This window comes from Nyctereutes procyonoides, unplaced genomic scaffold, assembly GCF_905146905.1.
Source record: "Nyctereutes procyonoides isolate TBG_1078 unplaced genomic scaffold, NYPRO_anot_genome, whole genome shotgun sequence".
NCBI classification, from domain to species: Eukaryota; Metazoa; Chordata; class Mammalia; order Carnivora; family Canidae; genus Nyctereutes; species Nyctereutes procyonoides.
The window spans coordinates 17,491,295-17,507,898 of record NW_026575044.1 but is presented as its reverse complement, the minus strand read 5'-3'; the positions used below and the strand labels follow the sequence as shown (position 1 = coordinate 17,507,898).

At 50.5% G+C, this 16,604-nt stretch overlaps 1 protein-coding gene across 2 annotated transcripts in view; it reads right to left on the bottom strand.

The window, feature by feature from the left end:
• Positions 1-16,302, bottom strand: part of LOXHD1 (lipoxygenase homology PLAT domains 1) — a 162,838-nt gene extending 146,536 nt beyond the window's left edge. For both annotated transcript variants that reach the window (XM_055324162.1, XM_055324163.1), the window contains exons 1-4: positions 16,017-16,302; positions 9,821-9,935; positions 3,468-3,548; positions 1,504-1,688 (exon numbers count right to left, since the gene is read on the bottom strand). In XM_055324162.1, coding sequence (XP_055180137.1) covers positions 1,504-1,688; positions 3,468-3,548; positions 9,821-9,935; positions 16,017-16,146 — 511 coding nt within the window. In that variant the 5' untranslated portion in view covers positions 16,147-16,302. The remainder of the gene's footprint in view (positions 1-1,503; positions 1,689-3,467; positions 3,549-9,820; positions 9,936-16,016) is intronic.
• Positions 16,303-16,604: the final 302 nt, after the last annotated feature.

The following is a 16,604-nucleotide window of genomic DNA, read 5'->3' as shown; positions in this document are numbered from 1 at the left end:
GAGGGCAGGGAAATGGGTGCTCCTGCACGGCTGGTGGGATTGGGCACTGATGCACCCTTTCTAGGGCAGTTTGGAAATGCTTGTTAAAAGTCTTAACCATGTACATTCTATACATTCTATTTAGGAATTTATCCTAAGGAAAGCATCATCTGTGCAAAGATGTAGGTGAATAGTTTGTAGTAACAATAAAATTGTAGAGGGGGACACAATGTAAATGTCCAACAATAAGGGATTCAGTGAACCAATCAGTGATGGTACCTCCCTATGCCAGAATGCTCATTGCAAGCAGGGGTGTCGAGCAATATTTATGGCATAGAAACAAATACGCTCTAAAACAGGATGTTGTCCTAGCCCATTCTTTCAAATTATATGTGCATGGAAAAGACTAGAAGTGAGTGCACAAAAAAAATGTCACCAGTGATGTAATCCAGGTGATAGAATTACAGGTATTGTGTTTTCATGTGTGCATGTCTCTGTTTTCTAAATTCTCTATATTGATCAAATTTGGTTTTGTAATAAGAGAGAGATCAATAACATATCTTTTTTTAGAAAAGAAACAGTGAAGTCACAAATTATTATAGTGGAGGCCATGGAGGAACAAGGCAAGTTCAAGGTCAGTTGGGGGGTTGGAAGTCAGAGGTAGAGAGGAGAGTTAAAGCCCTGGTCAGCTGTGTTGCAAGAGAGGATGGATCTTGGAGACCACAGGGCTCGGGCTGGAAGGAATCTAGGGAGTGTGTCCACCTGCTGTTGCTGTTCCTTGTGACCTTGCCAGGGTCACTATCAAATGCCTTTCCCTCCGATGGCCCGTGACACTCTGCAAGCAAGGTGTTATGACAGTGGTACCCACATGTGATGTCCCCCTTTGTGGAAAGGCAAATATGTCCAATAATGAGGTGAGGTGAGCTTAGAACTTTAGTGGACAGAAGTGTGATACAATAAGTCATAAGATATGGTGTGGTTCTCACATGATTTGTTCACCCGCCTCTTATTGAGCTAAAATGACTGAATTTCAAGCCTTTGGTCAGAGATGCACTTGAAATTAGTTGTTTCCTTCCTCATAAAATCAGGAAGCGCTAGGGACTGCTTGATGGAGCTCTGGAAGCTGTGAGTTGATCCCCACCCACCATGCCCTGGCCGTAGCTCACCTTCCTTTGGGCATCAGAAGAAGGGCAAAGAAATAGGAAGACAATGAAAGCTGCCTTCCACCTCGGAGAGGACTCTCAGTGGAGAGGCCCATCAACAAGAGTTGTTGAAAACACAGGGGATGCTCAGGACTGTGCCCACCCCTCCATCATGCCTCCTGGTCCTCTTGCATTTCCCATTTCCTTGAGCCTCCAGAGCACATAAGCTTGCTCTTGGGAAGATCATGTGGAGAAGATGGGGCTTCAGTCAGGCTCTAGCCAACAGGAAGATCCTGGAGGAATGGCAAGGGGACACAGAACGGCCCAGAGCAAGACAGAGGCATGAGCCAGCCCTGGCAGGCAGGCCAGCCTCAGCACTGACCTCGGGGCATGTCCATGGGGTCGAAGCTGGCCAGCAGGTCACGGCACCACTGGCGGTCACCTTCCACCTTGCTCAGCCAGCTGTTGCAGTTGAAGTAGTAGCGGAGGTGAGGCCGCTTCATGTCGGTCACAATCACACGATCCAGGTACCAGCTGGCATTCAGACCTGTATTGTCGTGCTCGATCCTGGGATGGAAGCAGACACCTGCACGTCATTGGCAGAACAGAGACGACACCCCTTCCACACTGGAATACCCAAATGTTTACTTCCAGGAGGGGTGCCATCATTTTGTTCTTATGGTTGCTTTACCCCTTGAACCCTAAAGTCCTCATCTGCAAAATGGGAATACTGTGCAAGGTAGAGGTGCTTACTGAGCGTTATGTGGTTACATCACCAGCAAGGTCATATTACCTTCCACAAAAAATCCAGGATTGCCCAGGCTTGTGGCAGAACTGTTTTTGAGCTTCCCTTCTCTCCCTGATCCCCAGACCCCCAGGCCCCCCAGATACTCGCCTTAGCTGCGCCACCCAGACTAACCACCCCCCACCCCCGCCGTGGCCATCAAAACTGATGTTGCCCCATGGAATTATCCCATGAGCTGCATGTGTGAGCCATGTATATAAGCTTAGATTTTCTAGAAGCCACATTAAGAAAAGCAAAAGAACTGGTGAAGTTCATTTTAATAATGTATTCTATTTCATCCATTTATCATTTCAACATTCATGAGAAAATTTACTAATAAGATATTTTACACTCTTTTCCTAAGTTTTCAAAAATTTGGTGTGTATATACCCGTACAGTGCATCTCCGTTTGGACTAGCCACAAGTCAAGTGTTCAGTAGCCACATGTGGCCAAGGGCTACTGTACCAGGCATCATCAGATCCACACTCTTCAAGACCTGGCCTCCTAAATTGCCTCTACTTCTTATAGTCCTCCACATGCCTGGTAGGCCCAGTTCTGGGCCTACCCAGATCTTGACCCGTGGATGGCCTCACTCTGCACCAGGTATATCTCCTCCCTGCCCATGGCAGTGAGGCCTTATCTTTGCAGGCCCTCATGGGACGAACACAACTCAAGACAGCACACAGCCCCAATGGACCAATGACACACATGACATACATGAAGATGTGTGCTTCTGCCTGGCAGAAGGTCCAGCACTTAGTAAGGACCTCAGAGTAGAAGTCGCATTTCCCCACACCGACACCCTCTGCCCTGCCATCCCCCTTCCCTCATGCAGCTGGTGCCAGGAACTGCCTGTGTCCCTTATTTCCCCATGAAAGACAGTTCATGGTCCTATGGTTTCTAGTGGGAAGAGGAAAAATCGGGACTGAACTGAGGAAGCATCTGACCCCCGTCCAGGCCATAGCCTGGGTGCAGGTGATCCTGACATTCTGACAAATGGGCATAAACTGAATGGCCTGGGGAGTAGGGAGGGAGAGGGGAAAATAGGGGTAATTGAAGGCTCTTCCTTGGCAACCAGGCTCCCTCCCCACACACTCACACAGACACCCCCAGAGATAGACAAGCTCTCCGTCAAGAGGCATCCGGCCACGTGAGCTGGCATCTCTAACACTTGCTGAGTGCCAGCTGCCATCTAAGCCCCAACTCGTTGAGTCCTCACTAACTCAGGATGGCAGGCACCATTACTGCAAGTGAGGGAAGGGGGGTTGGAGTGGAACCGTCCAAAGTCCCACAGCTAGCAGGTGGCAACCCGGACTCGGAATTTGCTCCTGACCACCAAGCTAGTGCCTCTGGGAGCTCATTTCCCAAGACTGTGAGAAACTGTCTCAAATTGTCTTAACCTGAAGAAGTGAATCTCCACTGGGCAAGTTTAGGGCACAATGACTCAGGGTGGGAGGTAAATGACACCAGGGAGTGATCAACACCCAGAAAGTAGTGACGTCAGTCCCTGATCTACCCGCCTTCATCTCCCTCCCTCCCTGGTCAGGGGCCAAATTCTCACCTGATTTTGTAGATGAGGCCCACGTTGTTGGTTCTCACCCGGAACACGTCAACATTGGCTTTCTCAAAGGCGGATTCACTCCTACAATGAATGTGTGCACTATTAGCACGGATCTGCACTCGGCCCACAAGCCCGGGAGGAGAGCCAAGGGCTGCCATCCCCTTTCTTCCTCCACCATCCCAGTCCTGGAAGGTGCTACGAGTAACCACCCCCATTCTGAGAGTCCTTTCTGACAGAGGACAAGGTCAGTTGGTACCCGCTCCTTGCCTTCACAGTCAAGTTCTTCTGTGATACTTGCTGTGTGTCCTGTGAATGTGGCAGGCGATATTGGCCCCACTTTACAAATAAGGAAACTGCTAGTTAGTAGAGCTGGGACCAGAACCCGGATCTCCAAAGTCATGACCCAATGTCATGCTCTGGGTTGGAGACAGTGGAGGAAGAAGGCAGGCAGGGTGAACTCCAGGGTGCTCTTGGATGTGCAGGCCCCCAGCCTCTCCTCCCTTGCCTTGTTCTTGCTGGTGGGGAATTGCAATGGCAGCCCCAAGTGGATGCAGACCTTGGGTGACAGTCCACGGTCCTGCCATTCCAATAAGACAGGAAAGACTCAACCCAAACCAGCACCCCGGGAAGCGGGGCAGTGAGGGAATGCGTGTCTGGCATCACACAGATGGTGTGAACAGAAGCAAGTACACCTGTGATGTTCCTCAATTTGCTGCCCAGGTGAGTTCAAACTCAGGAGCATCCTAGATTCCATCAGCTTAGACGCAGGAGACGCAGGAGGGCTGGAGCAGCCTCAGCATGGAGTCCTCCGGGAGCCGAAGCCTGAGTCTCTGGCGGACACCTGCTGCGTCCTCTGTGTGGGCTGGGACCCTGCCAGGGGAGCCTGCTCATGGCCCTTCCCGCCAGCCCCACCCGCAGTGAAGCCCTCCCAGGCCGGACAGCTGTGTGCCTCCCCACCCCCTGCCAGGCTCCCCGCTGGGGCTCCGAGCACCAGCTCCAGCACCCAGCCCATAGGGAAGGAAAAGAGAGGAACACCAATGCCTATTTCTTGACCGTGACTGTGTTTCCAGATAAAGAGGAAGGTGAAGAACCTTCTCTCTAAGGCAACAAGGCTTAGACTCAGTAACAGAAGGCTTGTGAGGTTCTACGGACCCTGAAGCTGCGGTGTGTCTGCAAACAGACCCACTTTGGCCAACAGTCCGTCCTGAGAAGTTTCCTTAAGGTGGGCACATTGTGAGACATGAGGCCTCAGCCCGTCCCAAAGCAAGCAGAGCTCATGAAGCCAGGTGACAAGGGGACACGGAGGCAGCCTTGTCAGGGGAAATGTTGAGGTCTGGGCACAGAGGGTGAGGAGGAGAAAGCAGCAGACACTTCTGGCTTTTTGCTCAAGTGAGAGGGCCTGTTTGCTGGCTCGTTGCACACACCTGTGGGAACCTCACTTCCAGAAGTGAATAACAACACACCCCATGTTTTGTTACAGGGTCAAAGCAGTGGTGCCATGGTATGGAAACACCGATGGGTCCTGTGCCTCGGGAGTGTGTGAATGGGAAATAAAGAAGAGGCTAGGAGAGATTTTCTGTTTCCACACGAGACAAGGAAATGCATTTTTAGAACAGATAGGAGTCTCTATATCAAATAAATAAATAAATAGTGGCCCTGGGGAGCTGTGTGGGAGAATATTATGCAGCCATCAAAAGCTCCTGTTATAGAAGAATAGTTAATAGAACAGAAACAGGCTTACGAGATAGGCTTATGAGAAAAAGCAGATTAAAAATAGAATTTATGAACAGAACGACCAACGCAACAGGATGCCAACTGCATTTAAAAACAATGGAGTGAAAGGATTTATACAAAAACAGCGTGTCTAGATGGTGAGAGACTATTACGAAGTGCTGGTTATTTATTCATGTCTGTGTATATTTAAGTTTTCCAGAGGAAGCGCATCCTGACTTGTAATCATGGAAACGGTGCAGTCCCGAGTCCGCAGCCCCCACGCCCCACGGCCCGCCGCGGCCTGGTGTGAATCCTCGGGACGAGTCTGAGGCTTCAACTGCTGCAGGGCCTGGAATTTGGGGAAACAGCCAGTGCCGATGAGCATGGGGGCAGAGGTGGGTGGTTTGGAAAGAAAGCAGCTGGCGTCCTGGGGAGCCTTGACCCACAGCCTCTTCTGGAGGAGCCCTGACAGCTGCCTTTGACCTTCAGGAAGGCCCTGTGCCCTTGGCCAGCTGGCAGGTGGATGCGGACGTCCCCGTGTGCGTGTGATAGCCAACCACGGTGCTTTACTGTCACTCAGAAAACAAATTTTAAAAAGCAAGGTGGCAGGAGGCAGGCCAGGAGAGAAAGGTCTACCAGGATGGTGTCGGGACCACAGCAGAGCGTTCGAGGATATGACAGGATGTGGAGCAGCTGTCCCAGGAGCTCTGAGATGGGGCCCAGCTCTCCCTGGCAGAGAGAGGAAGGCCTTCTGTGGCCCAGGGCCTCTCCCCAGAGGAAGGAAGGGAAGGGCCGCAGAGACAGGCCTACACGGACCCTCTTCTTGCAGGGAGGTGACAGGATAATCTCAGGTGAGCTCCAGCCGCAACCTACCCGGGTCAGATTCCAAAATCCCCACTTCTGGGAAGTCAAAACGCAATACCAGTCGGTTTTCAGAAAACTGTCTGGAGGCAAAGTAGAAGTACCAAAGGACAGAGGGGTTTTGGTACCTTCTACTGTTTTCCCCCTGCAGTAGAAATGCAGACTTGCTCACGTACCTTTGTGGGAGGCCGTAGCTTCCCCGGGGCTCCCAGTCGCTCCACAGATGAAGGCTAGTGCAGTACACAGCACCCCCGCCCGCCCGTGCCTGCCCATTCGGCAGGGACCCCTACCCAGGAGAGGCTTTAGCAGGTCACACGGGGCATTTTAGCCACCAACCTGGCAGAGCCAGTGGGCTAAGATGCCGGGCAGCCTCTTCCACTCAGATGGTGAATTCTCAAAGAGAGAACCATGTTCCAGAAGATGCATGAGATACCATCCTTTTGCCATATCCTGAACCTGTGACCCTGTGCTGAGGGTGGTCCTGGGTAACAGGGACGGGCACCCAAAACATGGGGACTTCCTCTGGGAGCCACAGCTGTTGATGCTCAACTTGTGGTGGACACCAGCTGACAGGGGACCAAAGTGAACATGTCACACTCTTTGCTGCCTGAGTGGGGACTCCGTGTACACCGAGGAGCTTAGAAACTGGACCTCGAGGGTCGGAACAATCAGCATGTCAATATCGGGCTTCAAATAATTGCAGCAGGATTATCTTGCATCAGGAAATAAACATTCTAAGAAGTCACGGGGGAAGCAGATGAAGTCCTGGGTTACAGGAGGAAAGACAGGAGGCGGGGCAGGAGCAGAGGGGAGAGAGACAAGAGAAGACACGTGGGAGGAGAAGGTGGGGTGGGGTCATGGCCAGACGCCAGGAAGAAAGCAGCCGGATGAAATTGCAGGATGGGCAGTGGCTTAATCCTAAAATAATGGAGCCTAAGATTGCATCTTAGGTCATTTGCACTGCCCTGCTGGGAACTCGCCCTGGTGCCCTGAGTATCAGGGAAGTCAAACAACTCAAAACACCTCGTAGCCTGTGTGTGTGTGTGTGTGTGTGTGTGCACGCACGTGTGTATGTGTGTAAAGCAAGGAAAAGGAGCTCAGTTCCAGTTGACACACAAGTTGGCTTTGGGGTGACACAATGTGGCAAGGAGGGGACAGCCACTCACAGTGAGATGAGAGATTGGAAGCCAGTCCCCAGGGTCAGGGAATTCCTTGGAAGGCGATGCTCCCCTCTTAGGCCCAAGGTCTCCATCTTGAACTGAAAGCATCTGAGATGGTGAGGATGGTGTCTTTGCAATTCTCTCTGCAGACACTTCCTCGGGTCTTGCGGCGGCCAGATTAATCTTTCTGGGCCACCTTGCAAGTCGGGCCCCCACTGATCAGCTTGCAAACAAGGCCTTCCAAGGCGGGTTCTCCCCTCCTGGCCCCCTGCTGCCTCTGTGCACCTGCAGACTGTTCCCTGTGGTCTAAAGTACCCTCCTTGGGGCCCTCTTTCATCTGAGTCTTCTTCCCTCCTCAAGGCCCAGATCATGTGCCCTTCCCTGTGAAGTCCCACTGCTGCTGCCCTGACAGCATAACCTACTGAGCTCCGGCTGTTTGCAAAGAGCTGGGGGAAGGATGGGGCTGATGAAGCCACCCTCCACTCACTGTCCACTCCACCTGGCATCCCTCTGCACATCACCTCCCAGCCTCCCAGGACCTACCACTGAGGCCACAAAATGAGCCCCGACTCTGAAAGCACCCACTCTCCATGGGCTCCTGCAGTGCCCCTCAGGCCAGCCCAACCTGGATCCTGGCCTGACCTGTGCCCCCACTGCCTGACCTAGAGCATGACATAGGTATGGGAGAGAGCCGCAGAGTCACAAAGAAGGGGGTGGTGATCTCTGTCTGTGGGGCTTGCGTGGAGATACTGACCTACATGTGACACCTGGAGCCCTCCTGGCCCTGACACTCGCTCTGCCATGATGCAGTCTTCCCTTCCCCACTGAGGAGGAAGGCTGAAATTCACGCTCCTGGGAACGGGGACTCAGTGACAAACCTTCACGCTGGTTTAGGAAGAGTGACTCCGGGGCCTTCCCAGGAGGCTATTTGGACAAATGAAAATGGTGAGGGGGGAAAGAACAAGGGGACTATAGGTGCAAGAAAGCCTGAAAGACAGCAAGAAACCACCAGAAAGGGAGAAAATGGTTCTTTTTATTTAAAAGAGACAGGTTAGGGACTCCAGAAACACCCTGACTGACTTCCCTTGAGCTTAGTGGCTTCTCCCTAGAATAGTGTGCTTGGGGGAAGTGACATGGCAAAGAGGATGGTCATTTCATGTCTTCTCTTTACCGTGCCCACATTACTGGAGAGAAAGACCTCCTCAAGCCAGTCACTCTGCACACGGTAAGCAGTACAAGAAGGTGGGTACCCTGTTCTGCAGAAACGGACAAAATAGGATGTTATGCCTGCCTCAGTGAGGCCACATGTACACCGCAGCCTGTTCGGGGTTAACCTGGGACACGGGCCAGATGAGTCTACGGAGCACGGTGTTCAGGATGTCCTGGTCTGGGGGCCCCACCCCTCCACAGCTCCCCCTGAGACTCCACCCTCCACACCTGCTTCCCCCTGGGGAGGTGACAACCCGGATGCTCAGGAGGCTGCAGGGGCTCCCACATACCCTCTGGGCCACAGGGCCTGTGCTGGAGGACATGTCCACATAAAGGACCTGGGGTCTGAGGACCAGCTTTACCATCTAGAAGCTTCATGACTCAGAGTTAATCTCTGCTCCTCTCTAGGCCTCCGTCTCCCCATGAATGAGTTGAAATAAATTTAGTGGTTTTTCACATTTTCCTTGGCTAGAGAACTCTTGACGCCAACAAAATCTGACTCAGAAACTCAATGGGCAAGTCAAGCTGCTCTGGAGGAAGGAAGGATGGGGGGCACAGTAGGGCTCGGAACCAGCTGACTGATCCCTGGTTCCATGCAGCACAGATTGAAAACCAGCTGCCTAGAGCACTGCTGCAGCCCCTGGACAGTTCTGGAATTGTAGAACTCTGCTAAAGCATCCCCATGTTTTGCGCTGGGTAGGTCTGTGTACAACGTGTGCGGTAGGGGGAGAGGATCAAAATAAAGAGGCAGCAACCCCCACTGTCAGTGGATTAGAAATGACATGGAGGACACAGGCATACACAAAAACAGACACACAGAGCATGTCTGCACAAGCACACAGGCACTAGCACACACACAAGTAGTCCATATGGCTGACTCAAGTGTGCATTTGCTGGCACGCAGGTGTCGTGTGGTGGTGGGCCATGGTGTCACCCGTGGAGAGACACGGGTCCAGAGCATTTTAAACTCCCGGCTCCTTTGAATGCATGATTTTGTTTCTACCTCTCAACTGCCCTGTGAGTTTGGTAAAAGGGGGATGATCACTCCCAGATGCTAGCTGAGGAAGCCAAGGCCTTGGAGGCAAAGAGATTTGGCCAAAGTAACATGGCAACCACAAGGCAAAGCTGGACCCAGACCCAGGGTTCTTGCTCCTGACTGTCTTCTCCCACATCAAGGGACAGCTAATAGATTTTCCTGGGAATTCTGAGACCCAAAGTGGCCATTACTTCACACAAAAACCAACAGGGGAGCTAGGGAAGGTTGACCCCCCTGGTTGACATGGGGTCTGTCGTTAGCAGAGGTCCCACGCCCCTTCGTACACCTGACACATGGGTCTTCTCCCTGGGCTCCAGAACCATGTCAGTCCCGACTAACAGCCACGATCCCACTAAGGCCAAGTTGGTACTCACTTGCTGGTGAGATGGAGCTTGGGAGAGAGCCCATTCTCTCCAAAAATGGTGATGAAGACATTAGCATCTGTCCCTGCACCACGAACATCCCCTGTGGCTGTGACCACCTCGTACACTGGAGAGGAAAAGAGGACAGATCACAGGCTTATAAGAAAACCCAGAATCCTACATGGACTTAGAGAACCGTAGCTCCTGCCAGCCCCGCTGGGGATACCCAGCCACCAAGGTCTCTATAAACGCTTGCTATAGTCCACACGCCTTTGAGCCAGGGTCAGAGCCAGCCACACCAAGTCCTGCTATAAGACCAAAACCTCCCATTTAATGCAGCAGGCTCATTCTACAGGTAAGGGACCTGTAGGCAGGGGGAAAAGCTCAGGTCACATGCCACCCAGTATCAACACTAGAGCCCAGCCCAGGGCCTCTGGACACCTCATCTGTGATCTTTCCAGCACAGCACCCAGATGCCTCCTAGACATGGCCTTCAGAGCCTGCACCTGGCTCCCACCTTCCTCTCTGCCCTCTATGAATGCAGTTACATTGCGAGCCCTCATCTCCCCTGACCTCCTGAGCACTGCCATCACAGGCTCAGGATGAGCCATCCCAGAGCTGAGTAGTGCAGAGCGTGGTTGGGCTCCCTTCTCAGCAGGGGCACTGATATTCCCACTTTCTGGTTCTAGAGGCCTGTGCTATTTGCTGTTGATGCCTTTTCTTTTGAAGTCCCTGGTCCTGATGAAGATCCCAGTAGAGGCCCCATGAGGAAAGAAAAGAAGCAGTACATTTGCTTCTTGTCTTCTTGTCTCTTGTGATAAACAAATCCTTAATTCTTCGTGGTCTACATCACAAGGATGCCTGAGCTGTAGAAAAGCCCTGGAGCCCTCTCTGGGACAACTCCAGGACCTGAAGTGTTGGCTTTGCACATACACAGTGGTGTTTCCAAACTGAATGTCCACAGCAGAATGAACAGCATGGTGGAAATTCCAGGACCACATCACATGAGACAAGACACAGAGGTCTGGAGATGCATGGTTTGGGGAAAAGGAGAGTCTGGGGTGTGAGAGGGATGAGGAAGCTCCCTCAAAAGCTGATTCAAAGGTACATAGCTCCTTCTTTTTTTTTTTTAAATAAAATCTTTTTTTTAATTTTTATTTATTTATGATAGTCACACAGAGAGAGAGAGAGAGAGGCAGAGACACAGGCAGAGGGAGAAGCAGGCTCCATGCACCGGGAGCCCGATGTGGGATTCGATCCTGGGTCTCCAGGATCGCGCCGTGGGCCAAAGGCAGGCGCCAAACCGCTGCGCCACCCAGGGATCCCCATAGCTCCTTCTTAAGTAGCTCATGAGCCATAAAAAAAATTAATATATTGGACTTAATTAAAATGAAGCCCATTAAAAAAAAAGAAATAAAGCCCGTGATGAGAATGAAAAGACAAGCCACAAACTAGAGGATATTTGGAACGCATATATCTAACAAAGGACTCATGCTCAGACCATGTAAAGAATTCACATAAATCAATAAGGAACGCAGATACCACACTAATTTTTTTAACGGGCAACAAATTATTTAAAAGATAAACACACACTTACCATAAGACCCAGACATTCCACTTTTGGGTATTTTCCCAAGAGAAATAAAAACATGCCTACACAAAGACCTGCATACAAATATTCATAGAAACTTGATTCATAGTAACTCTAAATTGGAAACAACCTAAATATCTAACCACAGATGAATGGATAAACGAGTCGTGGTATATCCATACAATGGAATACTACTCAGCAACAGAAAGGACTGAACTACTCTCATATGCAATATAGATGAATCTCAAGCAGCTTATGCTGAGCAAAAGAAGTCAAACACAAAACACTATACACTATAGTGTTGTTTACACGAACCTTTAGAAAAAACTAATCTATTTTAACAGAAAGCAGAGCACAGTTTCCTAGAGTTGGGAACAGGGGATTTGACTGAAAAGAGGCACAGGGAACTTTGGGGGGTAATTTAATGCTTTATATATAGATTGTCCTAAGGGTTACACAGATGTATACATTTATCAATGCCCATCAAACAGCACATTTACAATAGGCACATTTTATTATGAAGTGATTATATTTCAATAAAATTTTATTTCAATAAAATTGAAACGTGGGCAAAAGACTTAAACAGGCATGTCATAGAAGATATCCAAATGGCCAATAAACATATGGAACAGTGCTCAGAATCATTATTCATCAGGGAAATGCAAATTGAAATTATAATGAGATACTACAATATACTCACCAGAATGGCTAAAATTTAAAAGACTGACAATACTAAGGGTTGATAGGAATGTGGAACCACAGGTACTCTCATACACTGCTGGTGGGAGTGTAAATTGGTACAAGCACCAGGAACTAAACATATGCCCCCTCTACGACTCAGCAATTCTAATTATAAATCAAAAAGAAATGAGTATGTGTGTCCATCAAAAGATATATATGAGATTTGTCGCAGCTTTATGCATAATAGCTAAAAACCAGAAATAACCCAAATGCCCACCAACAATAGAATGGTTAAATATATGATGCATTTATAAAATACAATAGTATATAAAAAAGAACAAACTATATAGCAGGTAACAACAGGTAAATCTCTCAGAATGTTGAGTGAAAGTTGAGCTAGACACAAAAATGTGTCTACTATATGCTTTTGTTTGTCTGGAGTTCAAGAAAGGAAAAAACTAATCTAAACTGTTAGAACCAGGAGAGCTGGTACCTCTGGGAAAGAGAGTAAAGGAACTTTCCAGAGGTTGGAAATGTTCAATGTCCTGATCTAAATGGCAATTACACAACCATGTACATACATGAAAAGTCATCAGGCTGCACCTTTATGAAAGTTTTGTACCGTATATAAATTACTCCTCAATTTAAGAATTTTAATTAAAAATTCAATTCAGATAGCTGAAGAACTACCTTGTGGAGGACAAATACCGTATAGAAAACACAAGGTTGTGTTTGGCTCCAGAGAGGAGGACCCCAACTAACAAAGTGCACTGCTCAGCACAAAGAACAATTGGCACCATAGTGTTGCTCCTACCACAGAGCCTGGCAAGTGGGAGGGGCACAATAAATAATTGCCCAGGGGAATGAACGAACAAGTGAATGAATCAATCAATGAAATGGATGTAGACTATGGAACTAAACTGACCAATATTTGAATTCCACTTCTACTATTATTGGCTTTGTGATTTCAATCAAATTTCCTACAGGGCCTCAATCTCCTCATCTCTGAAGCAGGAATAATTTCTTTCTTGAAGGATTATGAGAAGATTAAATCAATTAAACAAAATTTTCAACGTTCATTCTCACTGACTCAAGCATTTCCACTTCTGGGAACTCATCTTACAGACACTCTTCACAGTCAGATGAAAGATATGCATTCCTTAAGTGGTAGACTGCCAGCATCATCACCATCACCATCATCACCCCCACAGTCATCGCATCATCATCATTACCTTCATGGGCATCGTCAACATCATCACCATCATCACTATCAGCATCAGCATCATCTCCGTTGCCAACATCAACAGCACCATCCTAGTGCCTGCCGTTATCCCCATTAAAAGCATTCTCAGGGAGGCTGCCTTGGGATACTGTACCCCCAACAGATGCTAGGCAACCCATGTCTGGGATGCACAAGAGGAGAGTGTCCCAGGGCTGGAAGTTTGTGCAGGATGGCTCCTGAGGTCCCTTGTGTCTCAGGTTCTGATATGAGTCACTCTCTTCCCCCTCGTTGCTCTGTCTTAGCCAGGAAGCCCAATGCACTGGGCTCAGCCTCCCTCAGAGCACTACGAGAGCCTCTCTGCTCCCTCTGGCTATTGGTGGTTTCCAGTGTAGCCTGGAGGTGACCTGAGGAACAGAGAGGGAAACTTCCTAGGATTTCTCCTTTTCCTTCTTCTTCTTTCCCATCACACTCACCAAGAGTCTCCCTGTAACACGAGAACCCAGACTCAAGGGGGGTGGGAAATATGTCATTCTAGAGAGTAGCAGTGACACTGAGGGTTTGGCGTGTGACTACCATTAGCGTCATCCACATTTCCTGCCAGTGTCCTGCCCTGACCGGAGAGCCCATTGGTCCACATCTCTTAGAAATGTCAAGATGGCACCCACCTCGGCTTGCTCATCTCCAAGTGTTTCTACCACAGTCCAGAGCAAGCATCAACCAGACCAACTAGAATCAAATTCTGACTCTGCTACTTACTAGTTTTGTGATTTGGGGCAACTTACTTAGCTTCACCATGCCTCATCTTCCTCATCTGAGAAAGAAGATAAAAACCCTACCTGCTTCTTGGGGGGTTGTGAAGATTACATTGGTTAATACGAGTGGAGCGCTTCTCCTTGTGCCTGGTGCTCGGGGTGTCATGCTATGTGGCAGCACTGAGCGGGGAAGTGGGGACTTGCAAAGCGTTTTTGAAATTCTTGTTCTCTCTCCCACTTATGTTTCCCAGGGCCTCAGCCTGTAACCTGTGAAATGGGACTAATCATTCCTGCCTTGACCGTTCTTGGGCATCTTCAAGATTGAATGTGAGCGTGGAAGTAAAAAAGGGTAGAAAGAATAGCAAACATGTGAGGGACCAGATATCACACCAAGGCATGCAGAGCCCCTGAACAGAAGTGGACAGGGTGGCAGCTACGGGAGGCTTAAGAATATACTCACCAGTACCCACGTGGGCTGGGTAGACCACCTCGGAAGCTGAGGGTACTTGGCAAGGGCCCTGCAACCATGTCCAGCTGCAGGCCCCTCCCCACTAACTGGCCTGAGTTTGGGGTGCCTGTGCTGGGGGAAGACAGTAATGCCTCACTTGTTCCAGGCCCACCTTTCCTCTCCACAGTCCCTGCCTCCACCCCGGGAGGCATCCAGGGCACCGTGCCGGCAAAGGGACCCCTGTTGAGCCACCGCCTGTATGTGGTGACCACTTTCTCAGAGTCTGGGTCTGTGCTCGGAGCTGGGTGAAGAGCAATGACAAATAAAGGAGGCCTTGCCTTCATGGGGGGCAGGGTGGCTGAGGCTCAAGAAGCTACAAGCCCAACACACCAGGCTCACATGAAGCAACAGAACAAAGAAGTGAATATAAGCAAGGAACTCATGGTGAACTGGAATTAAGGAAGGCTTCGTGGAAGAGGGGGACCTGAGCTGGGCTTTCAAAGTTAAGATAAGAAGAGGAAGAGAAAGGGGAGAGTGAATAAGTCCATGGAAAGGCACAGGCAGGCATTCAGTAGCTATCTGGTGACTGAATGGATGACCGAGTGAACAAATGGATGGATGGACAAATGAATGAATGAGTGTCTGGATGGATAGATGAATGAATGAGTGAGTGAATGAATGAATGAATGAATCTGGGGCTTCTAGGGACTAGCAAGCCACTTTGGAGGAAGCCTTGAGAATTTAATGCCTGCAGGGACCAGGCAGACAGCATCAGTGAGTGAAACAGACCTGAGTGCTCCCGTCTGAGTGATAGGGAGCAGGGGGACTGTGACAAACTAGCTGTCCACAGCCCATCGGCACTCACCCTCAAAATCTTTCAAAACATTGTAAAGGCAAAAAACAAAAAAAACAAAAAAACATAACCAAAGAAAACCAAACAAACAAAAACCCTCTGCAGGCCAAAATGGACTCGTGGTTCCCCAGTCCAGCCCTCTCTGGTCACCTGGGAAGAAGGTGGGCACCTTGAAGCAGCCTCAGTACACCCCAGGGGAGGATGACCTGGAAGGACAAGCCTGCCGTGCAAGGCAGCAAGTGTTGTCCCCATGTGGGCCCCAGGCCCCTTCTCCATCACATGGTGGCAGCCGTCCACACCCTCACTGGGCAGGTGGTGAGGGGTGAGGCCTCCTCCCCACACCCCTCCACAACCTGAGCAGAGCGGGGGGCTCTGGGCCATCGGGCCGCAGGGCAGAGACCAGGCTGGAATTGGCTGTTAGGATGCACAGGTCAGCAGAGTGTGGGCACTGCAGTTCCAGTCTATTCTGCACGCCTATGACTTGGTGAAGGGCGCCTGGCCTTGACTGCAGGGGGGACCCTAGGGTAACACCCGCCTGGTTACTCTGAGGTGATGGAGTGCAGCCCCTGTGGGACGGTGTCCGGGCCAGAGCTGGGTGGGGACCTGCAACCCCTCCTGGGAGCTTGGGAACGGGCCCTGTGCACCGCCCTGCCCGCCGCACCTTTGGCCTTGTAGTACTCATGCCCCAGCTCCTCCTCGTCGTCCTCCGAGGCATAGTTCAGCAGCTCCTCCTCGTACAGGGCCAGAAAGTCGATGTCTTTCTTTCTCCTCTTTTTCTTCTGGGGCATCATTTTGCCGGCTGCCCCTTCCTGGCACTTGCAGCCTCACGGTGCCCACCTCCTTGCACGTTTATGGCCCCGAGGCCTTTCCTCTATGACCTCCTGCACCCCAACTCTGGGTGAAGCAGAGCCCACACCTGGGTCCCTGTGTCCACAGCTTGCCCCTGCTCCCCTATCTTGAGCAGAACCTCAGTGCCCTATCTCTGGCCTTCCTGTCCCTGGCCCCTCTCTCTGCCACTTCGTCATCAGACGCCTCCTCTTGCACCTGCCCTGGAGTTTCTCCTTGGGCCTCATCTCTTATTCATGGGCACAGAGGGCAGGCTATCCTCCTTACCCCGCCCCCTCTCCTCCCTTCATGGAGAATCAGGTGACATTAAGCCCTTGGCATCTTTTTCATACCAGGCCTCACAGCAAGGGGACCCCCCTGGGGCCCCTCCAGGTCACCCCAGTGGCAGGTGGGGGCCTCCCCC